At 44.6% G+C, this 23,796-nt stretch overlaps 1 protein-coding gene across 1 annotated transcript in view; it reads left to right on the forward strand.

Annotated features, from left to right (window-relative positions):
* KCNK12 (potassium two pore domain channel subfamily K member 12) overlaps nt 1-12,267 on the forward strand; it is a 29,570-nt gene extending 17,303 nt beyond the window's left edge. Inside the window, exon 2 of the mRNA XM_032103209.1 lies at nt 1,304-12,267. Within this exon, the coding sequence (XP_031959100.1) occupies nt 1,304-2,199 (896 nt within the window). The 3' untranslated portion in view covers nt 2,200-12,267. The remainder of the gene's footprint in view (nt 1-1,303) is intronic.
* Nucleotides 12,268-23,796: the final 11,529 nt, after the last annotated feature.

A 23,796-nucleotide genomic window follows, 5' to 3' on the forward strand; every position in this document is an offset into this window, starting at 1 on the left:
GTAATAAACTGGATTTAATGATTTCATTATGCTCTGTAATGATTTCATTATGCTCTGTGCTTTGTCTTCACAAACTTCTATTTATATAGTCTGGTGTTGATATTTACTGCCTTGAATATGTTATTTGCTCAGTATTTTGGTGGAGCAATACAGCAATGACATTTCAGAATGTGGATTTTTCACAAACCTTTAATTCAAATTAGATGTGGTTATTTTTTCCCGGGACATAAGCAGTCACCTCAGTCCTGTCAATAAGCACTTTGCCTGAGCCACCAAGTGTTTTTACAGAGAAGAATAGCAGAATAAGGGCAATACCTGCAGAACTGAGTTTCAGAAGAATCTTCCTGAGACAGGATGTGAAATATGTGTAATCTTTTCCATAAAATAACTGGTATCAGCAAATAACAAGGAGTAAACTTACTGTATTTATTTGCATGCAAATTTAAGTTCACCTTTGCTGTTATTTAACCATCTGTTAGCTACAGGGCATTACTGCTTACTTATAAAACTGTGTGTATGAGTAACATCATAATAAGTAATAGTACAATAAGTAATTCATATCAAGAAGAGGTGAATTAATATTGTTGCTGTATCTTCCCAGAGTTTGTATACTCTGATTTTTCTGTTGAACTGTGCAGCAGTGTTTTTCCCTGCTGTAATTATCCATCTGCAAGTTCCCAATGCCCCCAGTCTTCCAGGCAGCTCTGCAGCATGATGGTTTTTCCCTCCCTCTGTGATGATACCCGGTGGGCTAGTCACAGCTGGGATTTGGAAAAGACTTTGAAGTGCTGTTATTTTTAAAACAATATTCAATATTTGGGAGGTGCATTTTTTTCCTGTTATACAACCTGAAAACTTCCATCTTCTCAGTGGGAATGGTATAATCAGACCCCTGTAACAAAAATGTTACACTGGGTTACAGCTTGTGAACAGAGAACTTTTCATCAGGTCCTGATGGCTGACACATGTGGGAGCAGGGAAATGGCCTCTTTACCTCATCCCACCTTGAAAAGGTTTGGGTTCAGTGAGTCTTCCACCTGCCTTTACAGAGTGGTGTTGCTCTGCTAATACACTGCCTTTTGTCTTGCAAGGATTTTTTGCTCACTTTTGAGTTTTAGTCATCTCATTGAACTTTCTGGTGCTTTCCTTCTTTACCAAACTTGGTTTCATGTTGGCCTGAGCTGACTTAGAGATAGCACTCCTTTTGTCCAGTGAGATGGGAGCCATGTTAAGGTACATATATCCTGAGCTTATGCATGAAAACCCGTGTCATTAATGTTGCCCATTTATCTCCACACCGTAGGTTTTGGAATGACCACACCAGCAACCGTGGCTGGAAAAGTATTCCTCATCGTTTATGGCCTTTTTGGGTGTGCCGGGACCATCCTCTTCTTCAACCTCTTCTTGGAGCGCATCATCTCCCTGCTGGCGTTTATCATGAAGGCGTGCTACGAGAGACAGCTGCGAAGAAGTGGTCTCCTACCTCCCAACTTCCGAAGGGGGCCAGCTGTGTCCGGGGTGGGCAGCCTTGTGGGCTGGAAGCCGTCCGTTTACCACGTGATGCTGATCCTGGGATTTTTTGCTATTACCCTTTCCTGTTGCGCCTCAGCCATGTACACAGCAGTGGAAGGATGGAACTACATTGACTCCTTGTATTATTGCTTTGTCACCTTCAGCACCATCGGCTTTGGAGATTTGGTAAGCAGCCAAAACGCTGCGTACCAACATCAGGGATTATACAGAGTCGGGAACTTCATATTTATATTAATGGGGGTATGTTGCATATACTCCCTTTTTAATGTCATCTCAATCGTAATCAAACAAATTTTGAACTGGGTGTTGAAAAAATTGGAATGCAGATGTTGCCCAAAGTGCCATAAATCCAGTACCCGCCTCAGCCGTCGCAACGCCATCACCCCAGGAGCCCGCCTGCGCCGCCACAATGTCGCCATGGACGCTGACGGACAGTACGACAGTGACACCGAGGGCAGGAGGCTCTCTGGAGAGATGATCTCCATGAGGGAGCTCACAGCGTCCAATAAAGTCTCCCTGGCCATTTTGCAGAAGCAGTTGTCCGAGACGGCCAACGGCTACCCGAGGAATGTCTGTATCAATACGAGACAGAACGGTTTCTCTGCGGGGGTGGGGGCTCTGGCCATCATGAACAACCGCTTGGCAGAAACAAGTGATTCTAGGTAGAGTTTTTGGAATTCCTTTTGTTTCTTAAATAAAAATAAAACGGCGGTTAGGGTGGAATTACCACTGTAAGCTACTGGAAAGTTTTGAATTTCAGAGACAGCCTTGGTATTCATTGGGTGTTCAGCGTTTTACTTTCTGGGGGTTTTATAAGTTTTCTCTAATATGCAGTGAGATCTTTACCATTATGTTACAATTTTCCCCTAAGGGGGTTTTAAATGAGACTTGGATGTCTTTGATGCAGAATCTGGTGCAATTATAGAAGGATGGTGTGCATAGTTAGGATGGTGTCAAAACCAACATGTTCTTCTTCAGAACAGAGCCTGAACCCAAACGCTGTGTTAAAAGGCATAAAGCAGGCAAGCTGGGCTCCAGATTCAAGCCTGGGGTCGGTAAGTTTTGGCTAAACCAGTATCTCACAGTTTGTTGAAGTCTGGTTCTGGCCCTGAGCCTTGTACTCAATGCTCTTCAGCAATTCCTCGTAGCAGGCCTTTGTATGACATACACGTAGGTGACTGTTGTCACACCAGCTTTAGGGTGACTGTGTTTCGCTTCAATAATCCCACTGACTTCAGTGGCAGAGGATGGAATGGGCTGAACTCCCCTCGTACAAATGGTGGGATTTAGCCAGTCTTGTCCGAAAGACCACCTGCCACCTAACTCTTAAAATCAGGTGGTTATCAAGGACCGTGTTAAGGTGTGCAAAACTGTTCCTACCTACTGATAACAGAAAACAGGCAATTGTCATCTTCAGAACTGACGTTATTTAATGCAAGAGAAGCTGGTATGCACCTCTGGTGTCAAATGTTTGCATCACCACAAAAATGCTTATTTCATTACTTTCTCATGAAATAAGTCACTAAAATGAATGTAGGCTCTCTGTTGTCCTAAATTTGCTCTTTTACTTCTGCGGTATTGTTGCAGAGATTCGTCCAAAGTATTTCTTTGAGGACTCCAACCCTGTACTTGTTTCCCACAAATCTGACTGTGCAGGCTGTACAAAAGAGCACTGCTTTGAAGTTCCCCCAGGAACTGGCTTCCCCAAAATGTTGATACCAAGTCATAAATTAGCCTTTGGCTGTTGCTGCTACCATCTTAAGCCATATTTAACCTGTGCTAGCCCAAACCACTGAAGAACCAAACACAAACCTGGTCTAGAGTGTAGTTTAGCATGACAAATGGATGCAGAGGAGTTACTGCAAACCTCTTTCAAAAATACATGCAACAGCTCTGGATCATTTCTCTAAATTCTCCCTACTACACTGTGAAGATAATAAAAAGGCTTCTACTGATTCCGGGCAAGAAACAAAACTTAAGCTTATATTCTAAGGAGCCTTCTCTTGGAAACTTACTGGAAAATTGTAGGCAAGACCATGAGTAGTAGGTTGGTTACTGAATAAATTGACTGAGATGATGAACACAAACTAGGAATATTAGAAATGTTTGAGAATATTTCCATGAAAATATTTTACTCTATTTACTGACTTTGTTTTGCATGGGTTTGGAGTAGCCATCATTTTTGCTTTCTTTTAAATTTGTAGCAGTGCAAAATGTTTTGGAATGTACCCTTGGAAAACTTAACTTTAAATCTGAGGTTTTGCACACCTGAGCCTGCCAGCTGAATTATGGCATTGAATGTATCTTTTTCCTAACGAAAAGAATCAGAGCTGCAGATAAACCATCACACATGGGTCTGTATCACACTGTAAATGTCACAGCTTTTATCAAGATGTGTTTGGCCAGAAACAAGCAGTGATGATTGTAATGTGTTTCCAGCTGGTGCAGACTCACACTTAAGATTCTGTGGTATGGTAGGGGCTGCATTCAAGAGGCAGGAGCTTTCTTGGTGGTAGAGAGACTCCTCAAGGTCCATCTGTCAGAGTGCCTTCCTGTCTGTGCACTCATCCTCTTTAAGGAGGCAGGAAGAGGTGTTTGGTGCTGCTTTTGATGCCCACTGAAGGATAAATTTAAGCAGGGTGTACAGGGGCAGGTCATGGTCTGGAAAAGACTCTGACTGCTGGAAGACCCAGTTCAGGAAGGGTCCCTTCCCTTCCAGACATGCAAGGGAAACAGCACAGGCAGGGAACCAAAAGAATGGAAATTTGTTATTTCCCCTTGGGATTACCCCCACGGGTAAATCTCTAACTATGATGATTTATATGTTTGTTTATTAAAAGTGTGAATGGGACTCTGCTCTTTTTTTGCAGCCAAAACTCTCTTAGGGTTGTATCTTGGTGCATTTGTCATCATGAGGACTATTACTCATTAGGACTATAACATAAATCAGGGCTGACAGGCTCTGTCCCAAAGGACTTAGGAGTTTGAACAGATAGGGCCCCAAGCCACAGCAGAATTACCTGTTTATTATTTCTCTCGTAAAAACATGTTCAAATGTATCAACATTCTGTGAGCTCAAGAACTCTTATTTTTATGGTAACAAGTTTGCAAATTAAAGGGTTTTTTTCAGTGAATTGTTTTTAAAGGGTAAATATTATAACTAATATTAGGATCCTGTTTAAACTGTAAATTTGTGAATTGTTTTCAAACCACTTATTCCAGCCTGGGAAATACAGTGAAGTAATATGAAATTGTACGTACCTCCTCTGTACTTTTTCTGAGTCCAGGCAAAGGCAGACACACAGTCTGCTGTAGCATAATTTAAATGTTTCCAAGTCTTTCTGGTACCATCAGTCACAAGGGTGCCTTTGCAGGACCCTTTGCAGTTCCTATTGACTCCAGGGGAAGTTGGACCAGCTCCTGGAGCTGGGCATCTCAAGGGATTTGAGCATCAGGTTGCTGCTCAGTTCACTTAGATCTAATGTTTACTTACACCCAAGGTCCTTGATAATCTCCATTCTGCTTCTCCTTAGCTTCAGAGGCATATAAAGTGCATGCCCAGTTATTTACCAGTGCCCCTATTTCTTGCAGGTCACATATCTCCAAAAGCTGACATAAGTCAACCACAGGGACCCCCAGGTCATATCTAAGTCCCAAACCCATCTGGCACAGCAAAGCCAGTTTATGAGAGGGTCAGAGCATGGTTACTGAGCTGGGTCTCACTGGGGAGCATCTGCTGAAGGGTGGCCTTACAGTTCCCTCATATTCAGTAGCAGAAGTATTTTTCCAGGATGCATGGAATCCAAGCTCCAAATCTCTACTCTTCAGCCTGCCAGCCCTTCCTGGGCACCCATCACCCTTGTGCATGACCACACGAGCCAAGAGGACATAGGAGGTTTGAGGTCAGTCTTTCCTAGTCCCTTGTGCTGTTCCTTTGGCTTTTTTTTTCATGACCACTCCTCTTCAAACTTGCTAGGCTTCAGCACCTAACTCCTCTTTTATTGTGCGTGGTCCAACTCGGATTCCCCAGCGCAGCCTGCTCCCCTTGTGAATTGACCCCTAAACATGCACCAGTTGCACCAAGTGCAATTCCTCCTGGTATTTCATTTTCACAGACAAAGCAGATACCAGCAATACCTGGACACAGGCTGAAGCACAAGAAATCAGAAGGAAACAGAAGGAACAGAGTGGGAAAGTGAAAGCACACTGCACTAGATTGCACTTTCTTTTCAGGTAACTTGGGAGTTGTATTACATTCTAGAAATGGGGTTCTTTTTCAAATTTTATTATGGATAGCCTTGAAAGAATGCAGTTGGCTTAGGTTTTAAAAGTTCATCTTCCCTGATACAACCCCCTCTGTATCACCCTGTAGAACAGCAGCAGTAACTCCTGGCTGGCACAGACCAAGACATCCCAGCTGCCTGCTGAGTCTACAGGCAGCACAGACCTGAGCTCAGACCGTGTCCCCCACACTGGTCTTTTGCTGCCTGAGCCCAGGGAAGAGCATTCAGGAGCAGAAGAAAGCTACAGGAATTAGCACTTCTCTGTGAGCTGGCCCTGAGTGAGAACAGTGATGGCAGAGGTGTGAGCTGCTCAGAAAAAGGAGATACCACATTCGCCTGGCACCTGCACTAGTACCTTGCAGACAAAAACCAAAACATAGGGGAAAATTAATGAGCAACAATGACCAAATTCAAGTGATATCTTCTCTTAACCCTGGAGCTCAGGACAGAACAGTCACAAGGAATAATTTTGTGTGAAATCTGTAGCATTCGGCAAGTCACTACGTTGACCTCTCGGGGTCTGTCTTCCCTGTGTGTGTCTTGGACAAAGTTTGGAGTCACACCAAGATGTCATCTGGTTCTCATTGGTTTCTTTCCATCTGCAAACACGGTACTCATTTTGAAAAAATTCAGATGGCTCTTTATTTCCTTGCAATGCAAAGGACATCCTTCAGACCACATAGATGTTCAGATCAATCTCACTGACCTCGGCAACAGGTGGCAGTGTCTGAGGGACGGGGCTGCCTCCCTGCAGAAGCAGCATTGCACAGCAATGCATACCAAGGTTCTTTAGGCAGCTACCAGTTCTGATTGCAACCAGGATTACTGCTGGAAGACAGGAATCCCGCTAGAGCTCTCTGGGACTGCCCTGTGCCGTGCTCAGGTTACCCAGAAATGCCCCTGTTGGTGTAGTGCTGCTGTCCCAGCACGGCTGCAACCCTGGCCTTCAGCCTTTTCTCCTCCCCAGCTTTCTGTGGGTGAAAATTTGGGTGTAGGATGACCATTTACCCATATTTCAGTCATGCCTTGCTGCTGAAAGAAAGACTTCAGCAGCAGTGGAGGTCATGTAGCCAGGCATGTGGGCTTGGTATAACCCTGATTGCCTGTGTGGGATGAATTTACAACTGTATGGAAATCAGCTGTAGCAATGAGACCATGCTCACATTTTAGTATTTTTCTAGCCTTTAACTTGAAAAATACTCAGTGGCAAATCATTGCAATGAATGTTCAGAGCTAATCTCAACAAAATCACACTTTGCTGATTGCTAGCCTGGCAAATCTGTGGGTATGGCTTCTGCTCTAATTGTATTACTAATGTGCCTTTCCAAACCAACACACATTTGCAGTGTTACATTTAAATAATACAATAAATGCTGTGTTACATAATAAATTCAATTAGGAAAAAGTTAGCACTTGACTCACACAAAATAACTAATGAAGTGTGCATTGCACATTGTACAACCAATATGCAATTTTTTTTTAAAAGAATATGTCCATATTTGAGCTCAAATTATGCCTTCATGAATGCTAGGAAGAGTGCTACATTGTGGAAAATAAAGGAAAGCATGGACAATTCCACTGAGATTTGACACAAAGGCTATGCATGTTAGCACATGCACAGTAAGTGGTTCATTATGCATTATAAATATGTTGTGTAGCAATGGCACTGAGGAAGGACTACTTTAGTTTAAATGGCCACAGTCTGAATGCAGCTACCAATAAAGACACATGCCTTTTTTCTTTCTCTCTTCATTTGCTAAATGGGTAACATCCACCCTTTAATTACTATATCTCTTTAAACCATCAAAAAGAAAATGCAACTGCCCTAAATTTTGCACAGGCAAAAAGAGGTCTAAGGTCAAATCCAAACTTTCAACTCTAAGGATCCAGAGTGGTGTAGTTTAGCTTTGAAGTGGGGCTGCAGACCTGCAGCCTTCAAATGTATCATGTTTAGTCCTTCCCAGGAAAAAAAAGAGGGAGTAAATACGGATATTTACCCAACAGTCTGGAGATTTAGCATGAGAAAAAAAAACACAGCAAGTGTGCTGTTATTGAGGAATGAAAAGTGTGGGGAAAGGGAGATGCTTAGAAGTGTTCTCCAGCAAATCCAGCAGAAAACCAAAGACTTGCATTTATTCCTCACCACACAACTCTGTGACACTGTCACCCCCCCAAGGGGCTCCTGTGGCGTCGTGAGCTCAGCTACCTCGCGTGGAACGTGAAGAGAGGTATTTTGTGAGACACAGGGGGAAGAGGGACCACACACTTGCAGTCACCATCTTCTTTCAGGGCTGGTTTCAGGAAGACAGTTGCCCAGCTTTTACTGGGAAAGCAGCCATACTGGTCCCTTACAGTGATGATCAGTATTTTGGGTGTATCAGAGGTGCAGATCCCATACCTCTAAGTCCTCCTAGTCCCAGGGCCCTATCGTGCCCAGGTGTGTCCCAGCCAGCTCCCAAGCCCACACTTGGCATGAGGATGTAGGTGGGTTTGAAAGGGTGTTACATCATCGTCCCAAGAGTTTTCAGGATCAGACCTTCAGCAGGTGATGCTTTTTCAAACCTACAGAATACAAAGATGTTCCCATATTCCTTTTGTACTTTGCAGACTGTAAGAGTACTTTTTAAAGCCAGTGAGTCAATGCAAAATTAATGCTTTTATAACAACATACAATAAACAACGTGAAAAAAATTACTAGTATTTCTGACAATGTGCAAATCAAACACCAGGTTTTCTCAATGGGTATAATTTCCTATTCCATGCAAGTAAAATTATGTCCAGGAAATTTTTGCTCATAGTACCATCCATGGGCTGCACAGGCAGTGCAAGAATTCAGTTCCAGTTTTATTGTAAAACCTCAGTATCTGAAAGCACAACGTCTAAAATACTGTTTGGGGATTGTTTGTGGGTGTTTTTTTGTGTGTGTAAACATTGTTTATTTACAAAAATAAAAATGCTATAATTATACATATACAAACCTATTTTTAGCTCACTGGAATACTACTTTGTTGGATACTCTCAGCAAAAATATTAGTTCCAAATTTCTAGCCAATTTAAATTACTCAAGTTTCAAGATAACCTGTTGAAAAGTATTCCTGTTTGTTTTGTTTCTTTTTGAAAGGGCACAGCTTGGTAGACATCTTTGAGCTGGCATTGCTATCTCCTACTACAAACCTCAAAAATTTTACTTCTGGAGCGAATTCCTCTGGTTTTGGTATTTGCTCACTTCTGCATTGAATTCTAGAAGGAACAACCAGTTCCGTGCTGTTTTCTGGTTGGTATCACTTTCCTTTTTGCATTGATTGAAAATAGCTGAAATATTAACAAGAGCAAATGTTCCCAGACACACCAAAATTAGTCACTTTTCTGAACATTTTTCTTTTAAAATTTGGTTTTGTAAAATCTAAATTCTGATTGTAAATTACATTCATGGTTGGAATTAGCAGACTGAATATTTTTTCTACCAACGGAATTGCTTGACATGAATTCTTGAAGGATGCTAATGATTCGGTTTTGTGTAAAAAGACCTGCCTATTTCATTTGCCCATTTTATCTAATCTGTTTTGAATTCTTAAAGTCAGAAGTATGTAAGTCCCATTTGGAAAATGCCCTATGCTGTACATTTGCTCCTATGAACAGAGCTTCTAGAGGGATTAAAACTGAGCCTGCCTAATTGCTGCAAACAGAATTGCAAGTATAAACCTTCGAAACCTGAGTATTTGTACCTGTTTGGCCATTGCAAACCAAGGGCATGCTAATGTAATTCCAATTCAAGTGAAGAAACATAAATCACAGGGCTCGACTGGCTGCTAACCACTTTCATCAAAAAGGCTACACAGCTACAGGGCCATGGGTGATGGACAGATGCATCTTGATACACAAAGATGTTATTTTGGAGGTTGGTTTAGTGGCTGGGAGTTGGCAGTGGGGTGGTTAAAGCAGCTTGGCTGTTCCCTGAGGGAAAGGGAAAGGGCAGTTCCCTTTGCTGAGCCTCAGGAGATGTTTGCCAGTAGTAAAAAAGTTTAAAAGGAGATGGACATTGCATTGAGCCTCTCTTGAGAAGCACAGCAAAGTGCTGTAGGTGTTTCTGGCCACCTGTGAGCCCTGGGTTGTTCCTGAAACTGGAGTGTTTGGAACACGGGTGCAGCTGTTGACTCATTTTGCTCTTTGCAGTGCCTCTGCGCTGGCAAAGCAGTAATCCTGCTGTGATCCTTCTCTCCTCATAAAATGCATAGAGAGATTTGTTTAGACTTTCCATATGATGACAGCATATATAAATATTACAAGATGAATCAATTACCAAGTCTGGCTATATTTGTTAAGAGATCTGTATCAGTAAAAACAAGAAAAACTGTCTTACCAGTACAGTGAGTCAACAAAAGTAAGTGGTGTTCTGAACAGAAAGTAAGGTGCTAAAATATACAATTGGACCCCAGAGCTCAGGCATGTGTCACAAAATTATCATTCTCTTCCAATGCTCAATGCACCTGTGTCTTTTGGGAAAAAGCCTTGGTTTCTGCCAGCACCAGGACATGCAAAGCTTCTGTTTTCTTTATCTGTATGAAAGCAAAATGTATTGAGGACATGCCTTGGTCTGCACAGCACTCGGGTGGACTTGCCTTCATCCCCAAATTTAAGCGTGCCCATCATCCAGAGACCATGAATACTGGTCCAGTCTCCAGCAGAAAATGGACAAAATGGCCCTGCCTCGGGGTGTCTGTGGTTTTTGGAGAGCAGCTGAATGTCATGGCAAACCACAGCTGCCTCCTCCAGCCAAACCCCCACTGGGGTGGGATCCATCCCACTGCCAGCCCCTGGTCTGCCAGGAATTGTACTGCCAGGAGAGTGGTACAAATCATCAGCAATGTGCTCTTTTCCCTGCCTTCTTAATGGGCTAAAAACAGTGGAAAACAGAGAGATAATTTTCTATTTTAACGATCAAAAGGGTGTTGCCCATTATTCACAGCCTACAGACAAGATGTTATGATTTTCAGTTTTCCTGCACTGATCATTCAATTTGGCAGCTGACCTTCAAGTAGTCATGGTTTTTCAAAAAAAGGAGGAAAAAAACCCAAACAGAAAACTCAAACACCCATTATCAGCATATCGGAAAAGCAAAATAATCATAAATGAGGTGGTAAGGATCCACATGCAAAAGTTGAGAGCAGAGCCGCCTCTGTCTGCAGCAGCCAGATGTTTTCTTGGCAGTGGGAGAAGTTTGGGTTCAGGAGAGCATTAGCTGGATGTTTGGACATTGCCCTGCAAACAGCTGCAGCACCAAAATGGCACTTTCTGAACATGTTTCTGCAGCTGTTTCTACACTGTTAGGGACATTTCACATCCCTGCTACTGAAACCAGAGGATGGCAGCAAGCATTACACAAGCAATTTACTGTCACTGGTCTCTATGGGTATTAGCCAGGGACATTTTTCACAACCAAGAGGAATTTCTGCTGAGTGTTGGTCAGAAAAAAAGGACATTTTGCCATCCAGAAACAGCTGCAGCAGTTTCTGCAGTGCCTGACATCACTCAACATACTCCCAAAGAGTTGAACCACACAGACATTACCCCAACAAGCCAAAAGAGGTGGTAGGGTCTGAGAAGCAAGTGTTCCTATGGCTTGAATCTGGAGTAACTTGGTTGAATTGCAGGTAGTAAATAGCCTAATTAAACAGATGTAATGACTTAAATGCCTGCTAGAAGGCATTTAAGTCAAAAGGAGATGCATGTACTTTTCCATCACAATTTTGGTAGTGTTTACCAAGTTAAGAGGTGAAATGAAGAAACATAAGTTCCTGTAAATCATTGATTGGAAAACATCGATTTTTACTCTTTCAGATGATGCTTCTTGGCAAAACATTAAACTGGAATAAATTTCAAGATTGAAATCTGTTTAAACAAGTGGCAGTTTAAAAAATGCTTTAATCCTGGGTTGACAGGAACTTAGCCTCCAACTCATACCATAATTGTGAGTGCTCTTAATGAATCCGTCCCATTTTTGGTGTCAGCTCAGGATTTTTCCACTGTAAGATCTTTGAATGAAGAGGTCTAAAAGCCATATACAAAGCCAATCAAACACGGATCACGTTTCTACATATGTTATATAGAGTTTGCAAACAAAAATGGGTATTTTGGGCTTGGCACCCCCCTTCATTCACAGAAACATGGTCATGGATCCAGGAGGCAGCGTCAGCTGATGTGCAGCTGCTTTGCAGAGCCGTGCAGAGGCGTTGGCAGAGGATGTGTAGAGCTGGTGGTTAATGAGACTGTGGAAGAGCCCACTGATGGTGTCTGGGGAACATTCCTGTGTGTTTTTAATGCCGTGAAACATGATGGAGTATGAATCCTGTACATCTGGGAGGATGTCAAATTCCGGGTGACGTTTGGAATGTTGCAATTAAGCTATTACAAAGACTTTTGAAATAAACAGGAGAAGAAAAGTTGCCTGGGATGTGTATGCGAGTACTCTTGTTTTTTCTTCTGAGCATGGAGAGAGGAAGGCGAGGCAGGAGCACCTCCTGGGTGAGAGACCCCCTTGGAAATGTATGGCTTGGAGACCTCAGAGCCATATGGGGAGACCCAGATGCTGGGTACACTGTGTATGGTCAAGCAGAGGCAGGTGGGATAACAACTGGTGTGATGTGCTTCCAGTGTACCCCATGGTCACCTGTTAAATCCTGCACCTGAGTGATCACTAGCTTTGCAATAAAATAGAAAGCAGATGGAAACTGTTTGCTCTGTAAACAGTTAAAAGGAACTTCCTATATATCCCCTCTCCACAACTGCCATTCAAATCAATAGAAGCCATCTGTCCAAGGTATTAAGATAAATCTTGGGAGTGTTGATATTGACTAGAAAGGCCCTTAAAAGATCAATCACACTGCGAACAGAGAAATGTCACTGCACCAAACATGGAGACTTGCTAATCTTGCTAGATAACATGGACCTAAAGTGCAAACCTTTCTGGTTTATAAACCCAGGCAAAGCCCCTACTGCTGCCCCCATCTCCTCAGCATCATAAAACAAGCCCCAGCAAGAGCTGGTGCTGGGCACAGGCTGTGGATGGCACCTGCTGCTGCAGTGTCCAGCCAGACACAAAACCTGCGAGGGCTGGCGTGACAGCCCCTGTCAGCCAAAACACACACAACTTATTTTACTGGCAGAAAGGATAAGGGCTGAAAAGTTGCAGCCACAAAAAGTTATGCTGGGCCCAGCAGTGAAGGGGAGAGGGAAATTTTTGGCTGTTTAGCACTTACTTCACTGATGTTGGGTGTCTCCAGAATTGCTATGCTAGGAGTCCAATTCCCTTGGGGTTTATTCAGAGTCTCCCATGCTTCAAAGAAGTTGAGATTTTCAGAGTGTTTCAGATTCTTCACAATTCCAGCCATAAAGTCCTCCATCATAGAGTGTGGTGGGAAAATCTTACTAATCTGCTAGATATATTTACAGAAAATGAGAAAATACCTTTTTTTGTTTTTAATAATTACCCTTTTCACATCACTGTATTTCCATGTTACTATTCGACTGCCTTCCTGGTTTGCAAATATATCCCTGAGGAGCCACCAGCTACCTCAGCTCATTCCTAATGGGGAAAAAAAAAAAAAAATCACTGAGCTCTGCTCTCCAAGAAAGCAGCAAAGCAAATGAGTGGAAGAGAAAACTCATCAGGAAGAGCAGCACCAGCAGCTCCCACAGCTGCTCTGAGGTCTCTCAAGTGGCTTGTCCTGGTGTAGGCAGAAGGCCACTGTGAAAGCATCCAGCCTTGGTGCATATCAGGGGGTAGAAGAAGGCAGCAAGCTCACTGGGAGATGATTTCTCTTGTTTCTGCTGCTGGTGGGAAGCTCATCCATGCTGCCCTCAGGTGACTCCTCTAGGAGTGGATATGGGGCAGCCAGTACCCAACCAGGACATGCATCTGTCTCCAGGCCTCCAAAACCCTCTCCAGAGGCAAGAATGTAAAAATAGCCTTTTGTCCAATTTATTGCAGCAGGATCCAGCCCTCACATAAGGGCTGCATTTACATTTACAGTACCGGGATGATGGGGCTGCCCCGAGTTCCCAAATGTGCCACTGGGATTTAATCCCATGCTCATACCAGTATCGGCTCGGTGTCCAGACTGGCTGCTGGCATGTCCCCGCTGTGCCATGCTGGCTTCCCTCCTTTCCAGCATCCCCCACAATGGGCACATGTGCATTTCTGACACTCCCACCCTGCTCCAGCTCACTGAGACACAGCAGAAGACGCAGCCTTAATTTCGAGAGAAGCGAATGTGCCGGACAGGGCCCTGCACGGGATGAGGCAATTACAAGTGATTCATTAGACCTTGTGCACTGAGATTTGGGGTTTAATCGTGTATTGGGGCTTTCAGTGGTTCCAGACACTGAGCTGCAAACTTCATTGGGTTGAGACAACTGCTGCTGGATTTTCCTGGGACTGAGTTTCATTGTCCTTCCCTCTCCAGTGGGCACCTGATCACACACCCAGAAACACACTGACACCTTCAGGGTGCTGGAGTGAGTCCAGAGAATGAAGCTGGTGAAAGTCTAGAGGGTAAATCCCATGAGGCGTGACTGGAGGAGCCGGGGGTGTTTAGCCTGGAAGAATGGAAGCTCAGAGGGGACCTTATCACTCTCTACAACTCCCTGAAAGGAGGCTGTGGCCAGGTGTGGGTTGGTCTCTTCTCCCAGGCAACCAGCAGCAGGAGTGGAGGACATATCCTCAAGTTGTGCCAGGGGAGGTTCATGTTGGACATCAGGAAGAATTTCTTCATGGAAGGGGTTGTCAGGCATTGGAATGGGCTGCCCAAGGAGGTGGTGGAGTTGCCATCCCTGGAGGTGTCCAAGAAACAACTGGACATGGCACTCAGTGCCACGGCCAAGTTGACGTGGTGGTGTTCGGTCAAAGGTTCGACTGGATGATCTCAGAGGTCTTTACCAACCTAACTGGACCTGTGATTCTGTGATTCTCTCTACAGCGCATCCAAAAAGTACATTTTGTGCAACTGTTGCATTTATATAGGAAGATTATATAAAGGTTAAAATCCACCTCACCCTAGTCATGTAACCAGTTATTTTGGTGGAAATGACGCTGTTTGAATGAGTGTTCCAAAAAATGTTTCACCTGAAATACCCTCGAAATGTGCTGTACAAGTCATTAAAGCCCTCACCATGCCCACTGTTTCTTTCTTTGCTTTTATCCACTTTAATTGGTCTCTTACCCCATTTATTCCTCTGCCTGCTTCTAAGTCCTCTGTTTCCTTCCCACTGCTTAATTCTCCCAAACTAATACAAGAGCTGTGTGTGACCTTGTGACCTGCTGAAATCGGTGCCAAAACCTCCATGGCTGAGCTGATCACCACACCAGCTCTAAAAAAGAATCACACCCTCGCATTTGCACTCAATGTCCTTGTTCCCCTTCACACCCGGAGTGGCTCCTTCAAAGGACAAAATTCTGTCACTGGGGGTAATTAAAAACAGTTCATATCCTGCTAGGATTACAGGTTTAAAAATCTGAGTGCCAGGGAAACAAGGCGTTTGCTGTTTTTGGAGGAAACGAACTCCCACAAGAAACATATAACTTAATTTTGCTGTCAGATGTTCCCACAGACTCCCCTTGAAAGTCAACTGAAGCTGTATATATGTGCCTGAAGTGAGTTTTAAAAAAGAAATTACATTTATATTTAGATTGTCACCCTCCAGTCATTCAAAATGGTTCATGTGGGAAGTTTATAATGCTGTGATCAAACCCTTTATTTTGGAATTTATTGATATTTGAGTCAATCCCAATGTTGATCTTCTGCATAAAAACTTCTGATTGCCTTTAACACACGCATCATGTTGACACTGAGAGAGATGGTCCTGGGTGATCCAGCCCTGGAGCAGCAGCAAAGAATTGGGGACACTTTCCCTTGGGGCATATTGGCAGAATTAGGAGAGGGAGCCCCCTTCCCTCACCCCAACAGCTGCAGGTGCCTGTTGGGCAAAGCTTTATGTCCACATGTCCATCACCACCTAAATGTCACTCAGTTGGCAAAATACTGCATGTACGGCTCTCTTGGCCAAGGAAATTATTCTGACCTTCTTATGCTCCAGATGAACCAGAGAAAGGAATAATAGAATAGTTGGTGGTGAGGATCTCGTGCAACCATAGCTGATGTGCCTGGGTTTGCTGTGCTAAGAGTGGCCATCTAACAGCACCTCTCTGCTTTCAGCATGGTTTGGTCTCCTGCCATACATTACACCGAGGGCAGGCCTGTGCACTAGAGGCATGTTGGTACTGATAGATGAGTTCTGTGCTATTCCTCAGATCTCCTGTCTCCCAAAAGAGACAAATCCTCCCTCCTCGCTGAGCTGCGGACCAGTAGCCGTCCCTACCCCTTCCTGGGGAAATTATATGGGACAAGTGACTCCAAGTCTCTGCTCTTTTAGTGGAAAACGTGGGAATTTGAGAGAGTCTTTCAAATAAAGGGTTTCTGCTAACCTGTGGTGTCCGGGGAAGAAAAACTATTTAGCCTAACACATTGCTGCAGCTTAATGTCATGGAAAAATAAGTGGTGAAATCAATGGAGGGACCAAACCAGAAGGACTCCTCTTGGGTAAGATGAAGGGGTACCTTTGCTTTATCCATGTGCTTCAGGCTCTCTCCAGCTCACTCCTGCCTGGTCAGACAGGGTCAGAATTCTTCTCCTGCACTCCTGGCCAGAGCCACGTCTGCACCAGGAGCTGCAAAAGTCCGTGTCTCATTACATCAACTGCATTTGCAATGCAAAATCAAACCAATTCATCTGAATTGTACAGGGAGAGAAACACTCATCACTGAAATCTCTGCAAATCAGAAAGGAAAAAGCCAGTATGGACAAGATTATTCATACCCATATAATCATGTTGATTTTTACTAATATTTTTTTTGTTTCTCATCTTCCAAAATGTAGGTATAATTAAGCAACCTCTCATGAGCATCATCTGTGCTAGTACTGAAGAAGTGAAATACTCCTATGTAGATCTAATAGTTGGTGGTAAGTGTTAGCATATCCTTGAGATCTGCGAGATCATTAAAGCAGAAATTACCTCATATTAAAAATGGTTATAGGCAGTTACAGGCTGTATCCACAGCCCTTTAGAGAAAAAAAAATGAACCACCAAGGATCATTTTTTAGTCACTGTTTCCATCTGAAGTGCAATTACCTTTTTTCTAGCCCCTCAGAGCATTATCAATAATGAGAAGCCTGTGGATGAATCAGATACTCCATCTTGGCTCCCTTCTGTCGCTGGTGATTTCCAAGCATCTCATGACCAGCTGTAAGCTTCTCCACAAGCCTCTGAATGAGACATTTTTGGCACCCTCATTTCATATACGTTATTTGATGGTCTCGTGAGTCTTTTCCAACATGAATGATTCAGTGAGTCTATACACAGAAAGATACCAGAGAGATGAGGACTTGTCCACCACAACATGGGAGACCTGTGCAGGAATTTACAGCAGATCCTTGAGCCCCAGACCAATGCTGTAGGCAGCACATTTTTCTGTGTGGTAGCTCCTGCAGATAATCAGAGTCCTGACCTTACAAATCTTGAGCACCTTGGCTCCAGCAGAAACACAGAATATTCAGCAGTTTCTGAACTTTTCACCAAACCAACTTGTGCACATAAAGTTGGTAAAAGTGGACATCAGGGCACTGAGAGTTTTGTTATTAAAGGCAGTTGAAAGAGCTGAAAGCAGATGTTGCCATGTAAAAAGCTGTTGGGGACAAATCCTCCATCGTGCAGGTATCAGAACTAGGAGGCAGGAATCAGAAAGCAGCTCAGTTCAGTGGAATTGTAACAAAACATCCATTTATCAAAGTACTCTAAAAAAAGCATAGCTCTAGGTTTTGAAGCTGCCAGTGAAAAGACAGCTGCATCTCTCAGCAATTTTAAAAGCCATCCTAAAAATTACTTTATTTTTCCTTTGTACCTAGGCACTGAAAAGTCAATGAGCTAACTTTTTAGAAGTTTTTTTATGGTATCACATCCCAACCTAAATGCATTTTGATCTACACAGCAATGCTGTAAAAAAATTACTTCAAAAGTGCACGTGAAAACAATTGGGGGGGATTGTTCACTCTTTTTGATTGGTTTCACCTACAAAGAGCAGAGACTACAGAGAAATCTGGAGCCACAGACAGGCTCTGCTGTAAAATCCCCAGAAATATCACAGCACTTTCTTGCTAGAGCACATCATTTTATTTTCCAAAGCAAATGGAAACATAACCAGTGCAAAATCCTGCCTCATGTCACGGGTGCTCTTGTTTGCTTTTCCACAGAGGTGCTGCAGATGGGTGCAGCCAGCACATACCATCAGAGAGGGCTCAAACACCCTCTGTGCATCTCCACAGCAAGAAAATACAACTTAACACAGGCAGAGGCAGCAGCCAATGCAGGTGGGGGATAACTCCCTGTGCACTGCCAGGCACGGGGTCAGCTGCCCAAAGCCCTAAAGCCAAATGTGGGGAGACCTGGGTGCCTTTGGGGGAATTTGGGCTGCATTTGGGGGCTGACCAGCATCCATCTCAGCAGACTCTTCTCCCAGAGCTATTCCTGCACAAATTGACTGGGAGGGATGGGAACACCAAAGGGGTCTCAGCACTTCCACTGGGGGTGTTTTACCCGTCTCCCAGCTTCCTGCCTCTCACTTTGGTCACACCTGCAGGACACCTCAGGATCCAAACTCTGAGCAGGAGAATGGGTGCCACCACAGTGCCCAGGTCTCCCTGGCAAGGTGTCTCCTGCATCACCTGCAGTGCCACAGGGCCCCAGGCGTGGCAGCAGTTGTGCAGACACAATGACACTCAGCTCGCTTGTCAGCCCGAGGCAGCACCCAGAGCACTGCCAACATCCATCCCATTTGCAAGGAGAAGGTGGTTTGGCACTGGTGCACAAAGAAGTGCTCCTGGATGCCCTTCAAGCAAATAAATACAAAATAACTCCAGCAGAGAAGACTCAAACGCTGTTTTATTAAGAACATAATTTTATTAAAGGGTTTTTAAGAAATTGTCTTTGCCCAACAGAATGAAAGGAGGGCTGGTGGGCTGGCAGGAGCCTGGCATTCAGGGTGACATTTCTCTTTCAGAGAATCATAGAATTACAGAATCATTAAAGTTGGGAAAGAACCTTAGGATCACTAAGTCCAATCATTAACCCAGCACTGCCAAGCCCACCACTAAACCGTGTCCCATCTACATCACTTTTAAATACCTCCAGGGATGGTGACTCCACCACTTCCCTGGGCAGCCTGTTACAATAGTTGACAACCTTTTCCATGAAAAATAATTTCCTAATATCCAATCTAACCATTTCCTCTCATCCTGTTTATCTGGTACATTTCCTCTCTGCCCATCAGCCCTTTGGCTCAGCAGTGGCACCATTCCCACATCTCCCACTTCTGATTAGAATGTGGTGCTGACATAGAGGATCTGCACAATCTGTCAGGAGAGAAACAGTCCCCATAAAGAAAATCATTCCAAGACTCTGCTGGTACCCACAGATGCCCAGGGAAGGTTTCTCAGGACAAGAGATGATTTTGATATGCTCAAGTCAGCACCGGTAGCACCCCCATATAGTCAGGAGAGGATGCATTCACTGCATCATTCAGCACTGTCAGTCATCTTTTCTCTAAAATCTTTTAAAACTCCAGAAACTGCAGCTGGGTGTTATTAGCATCAGTCCTACACCCTCCAGTATTTTTCTAGTACTCCATTAGTGTTTAACACACCGTGCTGGCAGCTCTGGGAGTCTGGGAGCATCATCCTTCAGAGAGCTTGTCCCTGCTCGGTTCAGTGCTTTCTTGTGCAGGCAGGAAATTTGTTGTGGGCGGTATTAAAGCACCTGCAAGGCGGATGTTGAGATCCTGAGGAGAGCTCTGAGCAGGCAATATTTGCCTTGTGAGGGGTGTGGTATTACTGTCCCTGCCTGGCTCTGTAGGGTCCCGTGTGCCCCCACAGACGCACGGGTGGGTTCAGTATTATTGTCAGTAGCGAAGAGTCGAGAAGGGCATTTGTGTGCGTTCCGGCAGGAGCATTTATTGCTGCTACACTGTCAAGGGGTGCAAGGGCAAATACAAACATGATCCTGAAACTCAGAGTTTTATCTGGGGGCGGGGAAAAGGCAGAACCAGGGAACGGGGACCAATGGGGAAGCTCTGGGGGGGTGATGAGGGGTAGAGGCCAACAGCCAACCGGGGAATCCAAACTGGGATAGATTAACAGAACAGAACAAGCATCCTGGGAGAGGCCTCTTTCCCTCACCGTGAGCACTAAGTCTCTGGCACCAGAGACTGTCTTACCAAGAGCTCTCTCTGTCCCTCGTGCCACAGGCCAATCGGCCACCACAGTGTGGTGTTCAGCTCAAAGTGCCAAGGTTTTCTACTCCGTGGTTAAATGTCATGGGCTGCAGAGACACTCCAGGGAGAGAGAAATCACATGGATTTTCTTCCCCCACTGCTGAACAAATCTAGTCCTTCCAATCCCAATATATCATCAATGGGCATTTCTATCTGGACAGGCTATAGAGTTGCAAGCCACTAAAAAGATGGGTTAGAATAAATGCTGCTCTCCCCAGAAAGGGGCTGAGTTGGGGGGATGAGGGTGATACCCGAGTGGTTTTACTTAGGGTCCTGCTTCAGGGGGGAAGCAAAGAGCCCTTTTTCTTTCAGGACAGCAGTGAGGATGCCTGTCCATGTGCTTTTCCACTATGAACTGGATAAAACCCAACATCTTTCTATATAGTTTTTCCAGCAACGATTTTTGGCCACTCAGTCCATTTTAAAATAGGAACTGCTGAATTTCAGGGTACATTGAAGCTGAGAACTTATTTTTGTTAGTCTAGTTTCTAGCTGGTCTCTCTGAAACTGCCACAAGCAGAGCCCAGCCAGGGTTTTTCCACAGCCAAGCTCACACTCCGCCACAGGGACTCACATCCTACTCATCACAGCTCATCTGCTCTCATGGATGTTTTTAACATGGCCTGACAGAGGGTGCAGAGCAGTGGGGAAAAGCATTTCTAGAAAGGTGAATTTTCAGCAGGCACAAGACAACCTGATGGCATCAAGCTTTCTGCCATCCAATCCTGGAGCTGTTCTGCCTGCACACATTCAGGAGCATGGATCTTTGCAGCCACTTTCCTCCTCAGCTGGAACTGAAAATGTGTACATTTTTTTCAAAAGAAGAAAGAGGGCTATTTTCTGAGTGCAAACAGCTTCTGCTGGTTTGTTTGTTTGTGTGGCTTTTTTAGAGCAGCATTTGAAGGGCATCCAAAAATTGCAGCCTCTCCCACCTGCCCACAGAGGATTTGCTCCCTGCTTAGCCCTGTCATGTGCTTCCCTCATCACCAAGCTGTGTTCCAACCAACATCCATGGTGCCCCAGACAGGGGAAGGGAGGATAACAACAGACAGGTAACAAAGAGATGCAGAAGACAGGCAACAGCCACAAAGTCAGGGAGAAACAGAGATGAGAGGACAGTGAATGCAAAGGGGTCTGGTATAGAGCAGCTCTCCTGGTGACTAATTAAAGACTGAGGTGCTTTCAGTGGTGGTTTCTGACTAACCATGCACTGGTCCTCCACACCCAGAGCCTGTGCAGGGGCCCCACACTTCAGCCTTCATGTTCAGAACCCCATTCAGCTTCAAAGGGCTCAGGGCTTGTTTTCACTACCCAAGGAAGTGAGAATTGAAACATCACACACAGACTTAGGGTGACCTCGTCCCGCTCTATTCAAATCAGTGCAAGCTTTGTCACTAACTCACATAACAGCAAAGCCAAGCAGACTGTGGTACATGAGGTGAACAGCCTGTGGTTCTCCATTTGTACCACTGCAGTTTAAGCACATGCTCCTCATGGCTGGGCTTCTCATCTCCTCCCTGTTTTCCACAGCCCTAAAACCAGAGGGATTTACATTGAGCATTTGCACTGTGCTGGCTGCAGTGCAAAGCAGGACTGTGTTTGGGGATACACTAAACTGCAGCAGAGGCAGAGACGAGCATCCCTCCTTCAGCAACCAAAGGTGTCCAACACCATCTCAAAAGCAGACAACGCACTTGACACCTACAGCCATGCAAAGGTTTTCCAAAACCCTCCTGACTGATGGTTATGGAAGTTTCTTTGAGCTCCCTGTGAAATGCATGAATGGCTGCCTGCTCTCTATAGACCAGATGCATGGCAATCTATTTTCTGGACTAAATTTCCCCATTTGGATAAAGATCCTACTTAGGCAGGCCTCATAAAGGGACTGGCCCAAAGCAGGCACAGCAGCTCAGGATTTCATACCAGGCATCCCTTACATGCTGCTGTGTCCTCCTGGAAGGGCCAAGGAGCAAGTTTTCAGGCATTATCTGCAAATGTCAGATTACTGCACTGGTTACCACACTCCCTCAAAAAACTCCTTGTTCACATTAAACACCTTCAAGCAGCCTGATGCCTTGAATGATGTCCTTTGATAAGGGTAATAGGAAAAGAAAAATCCTAAGAAATGCATGCTTCAGGATGCGTGGGAGGTGCAGCAAAGCCTTGGATGGTTTGATTTCCTCTCGTGCACAGGATAAATAAGCATCTAGTCACTGATGGAGACCAGTCCTCATTCTTAAAAAAACAGTAAAACTGAACTTTGTAATACTAATGGGTAAGATACTCATCAGCTTTCGAAGTTTTCCAGTAAGAAAATTACACTTTTATCTACAAACTACACTCCAGAGAGAAATTAAACCATTGAGAACTACTGAGAGCACAACAGCATTAGCATGGATTCATGGGCCAAATCAACAGCCAGTCTAATCTCAGGGTGAAAAAAAGCATTTACTTCTTGCAGCTCCTCCGATTCACACTGAGTGAGCACATCTCTTACAAGAGAGATTACAGAGTTAATCTTGTGCCTCTCCACGGCAGAAAGATAAACAGCACTGCAGTTTTCTCATAACCAGTGTTTATCATACTAAATCATCCTTGAAATCCAGCCACAGCAGCACAGAAAGAGGGGCTTCTGCAAGGTTTCCCTTTCAGAAATTGATCTCCTTCCCAGAGTCCAAAAACCAAAAAGAAAAAGAGCCATTAAAATGCTACTGTACATGAAATTGTACATCAGATGGCCAGGAATATGGCTCAGGTCTGCTAGAGCCAGGTTAGCTCTTCTCCAGGGCTGTGTTACTGCACTGTGAGGTGGCTCCACTGCAGCTGGGCAGGTCCGAGCTGGGGTCCCACAGGACCTTCCCCCTCTGAGAATCAAATATTTTAAGCAAGCCACCCAGCCATGCAAGTGTTTCATAGTGCGGGTGATCCACTGCCTGCTTAGCAAGCACTGCTCATTTTCTGGGTCAACCTCAAACAGGTGGTTTTGGTCTCAGGTGACTTTTTTTAAGTTAAAGGGAATAACTAGAGCAAAACGGCAGTGGGCAAACGAGTGCTGAAACAACACCTTCTAGAACACTTCCAGAGAAAGGCCAGCCTGTGCTGGTGGCCAGGGCTCCTACAGCAACCAGGGTGCTCCCAAACTGGACCGAAGGAGACCACGCCGTGGGCTCTGCACTATCAGAGCTACCCCAGGTGGCTGCTCACAGCTGGTGCAGTCACTTGCTATCTCAGGCTTCTGTGCCAGCACGGAGAAGTGCAGCTTTCAGACCCTGGGGGCTGCTTCAGTTTTGCTGGGGATGTACATCCACTCTCACAGAGCTCACATGCACCCCCTGGTTTCCTGCACCTATATCACCAGCCTTGGGCACTACAATACACATCCTTTTACACAGCAGGCACAAAGTAAGCGGGCTTCCTTTTTTACCTTTTAATGTCATTGATTGCCAGCAAGGTGCGAGCGAATTGCTACAGCGCATCCCAGTGCCCCTGCACTGAATGATAAACGCCACAGCAGAATGAAAATATGAAAGATGACTTCCTGCAAGCAGAAAGGGAGTGTGAGCTTGAAAAATCTGCCCAAGGTGAAAAGAGTCAGTAGGTACA

Source organism: Corvus moneduloides, chromosome 3, assembly GCF_009650955.1.
Source record: "Corvus moneduloides isolate bCorMon1 chromosome 3, bCorMon1.pri, whole genome shotgun sequence".
NCBI classification, from domain to species: domain Eukaryota; kingdom Metazoa; phylum Chordata; class Aves; order Passeriformes; family Corvidae; genus Corvus; species Corvus moneduloides.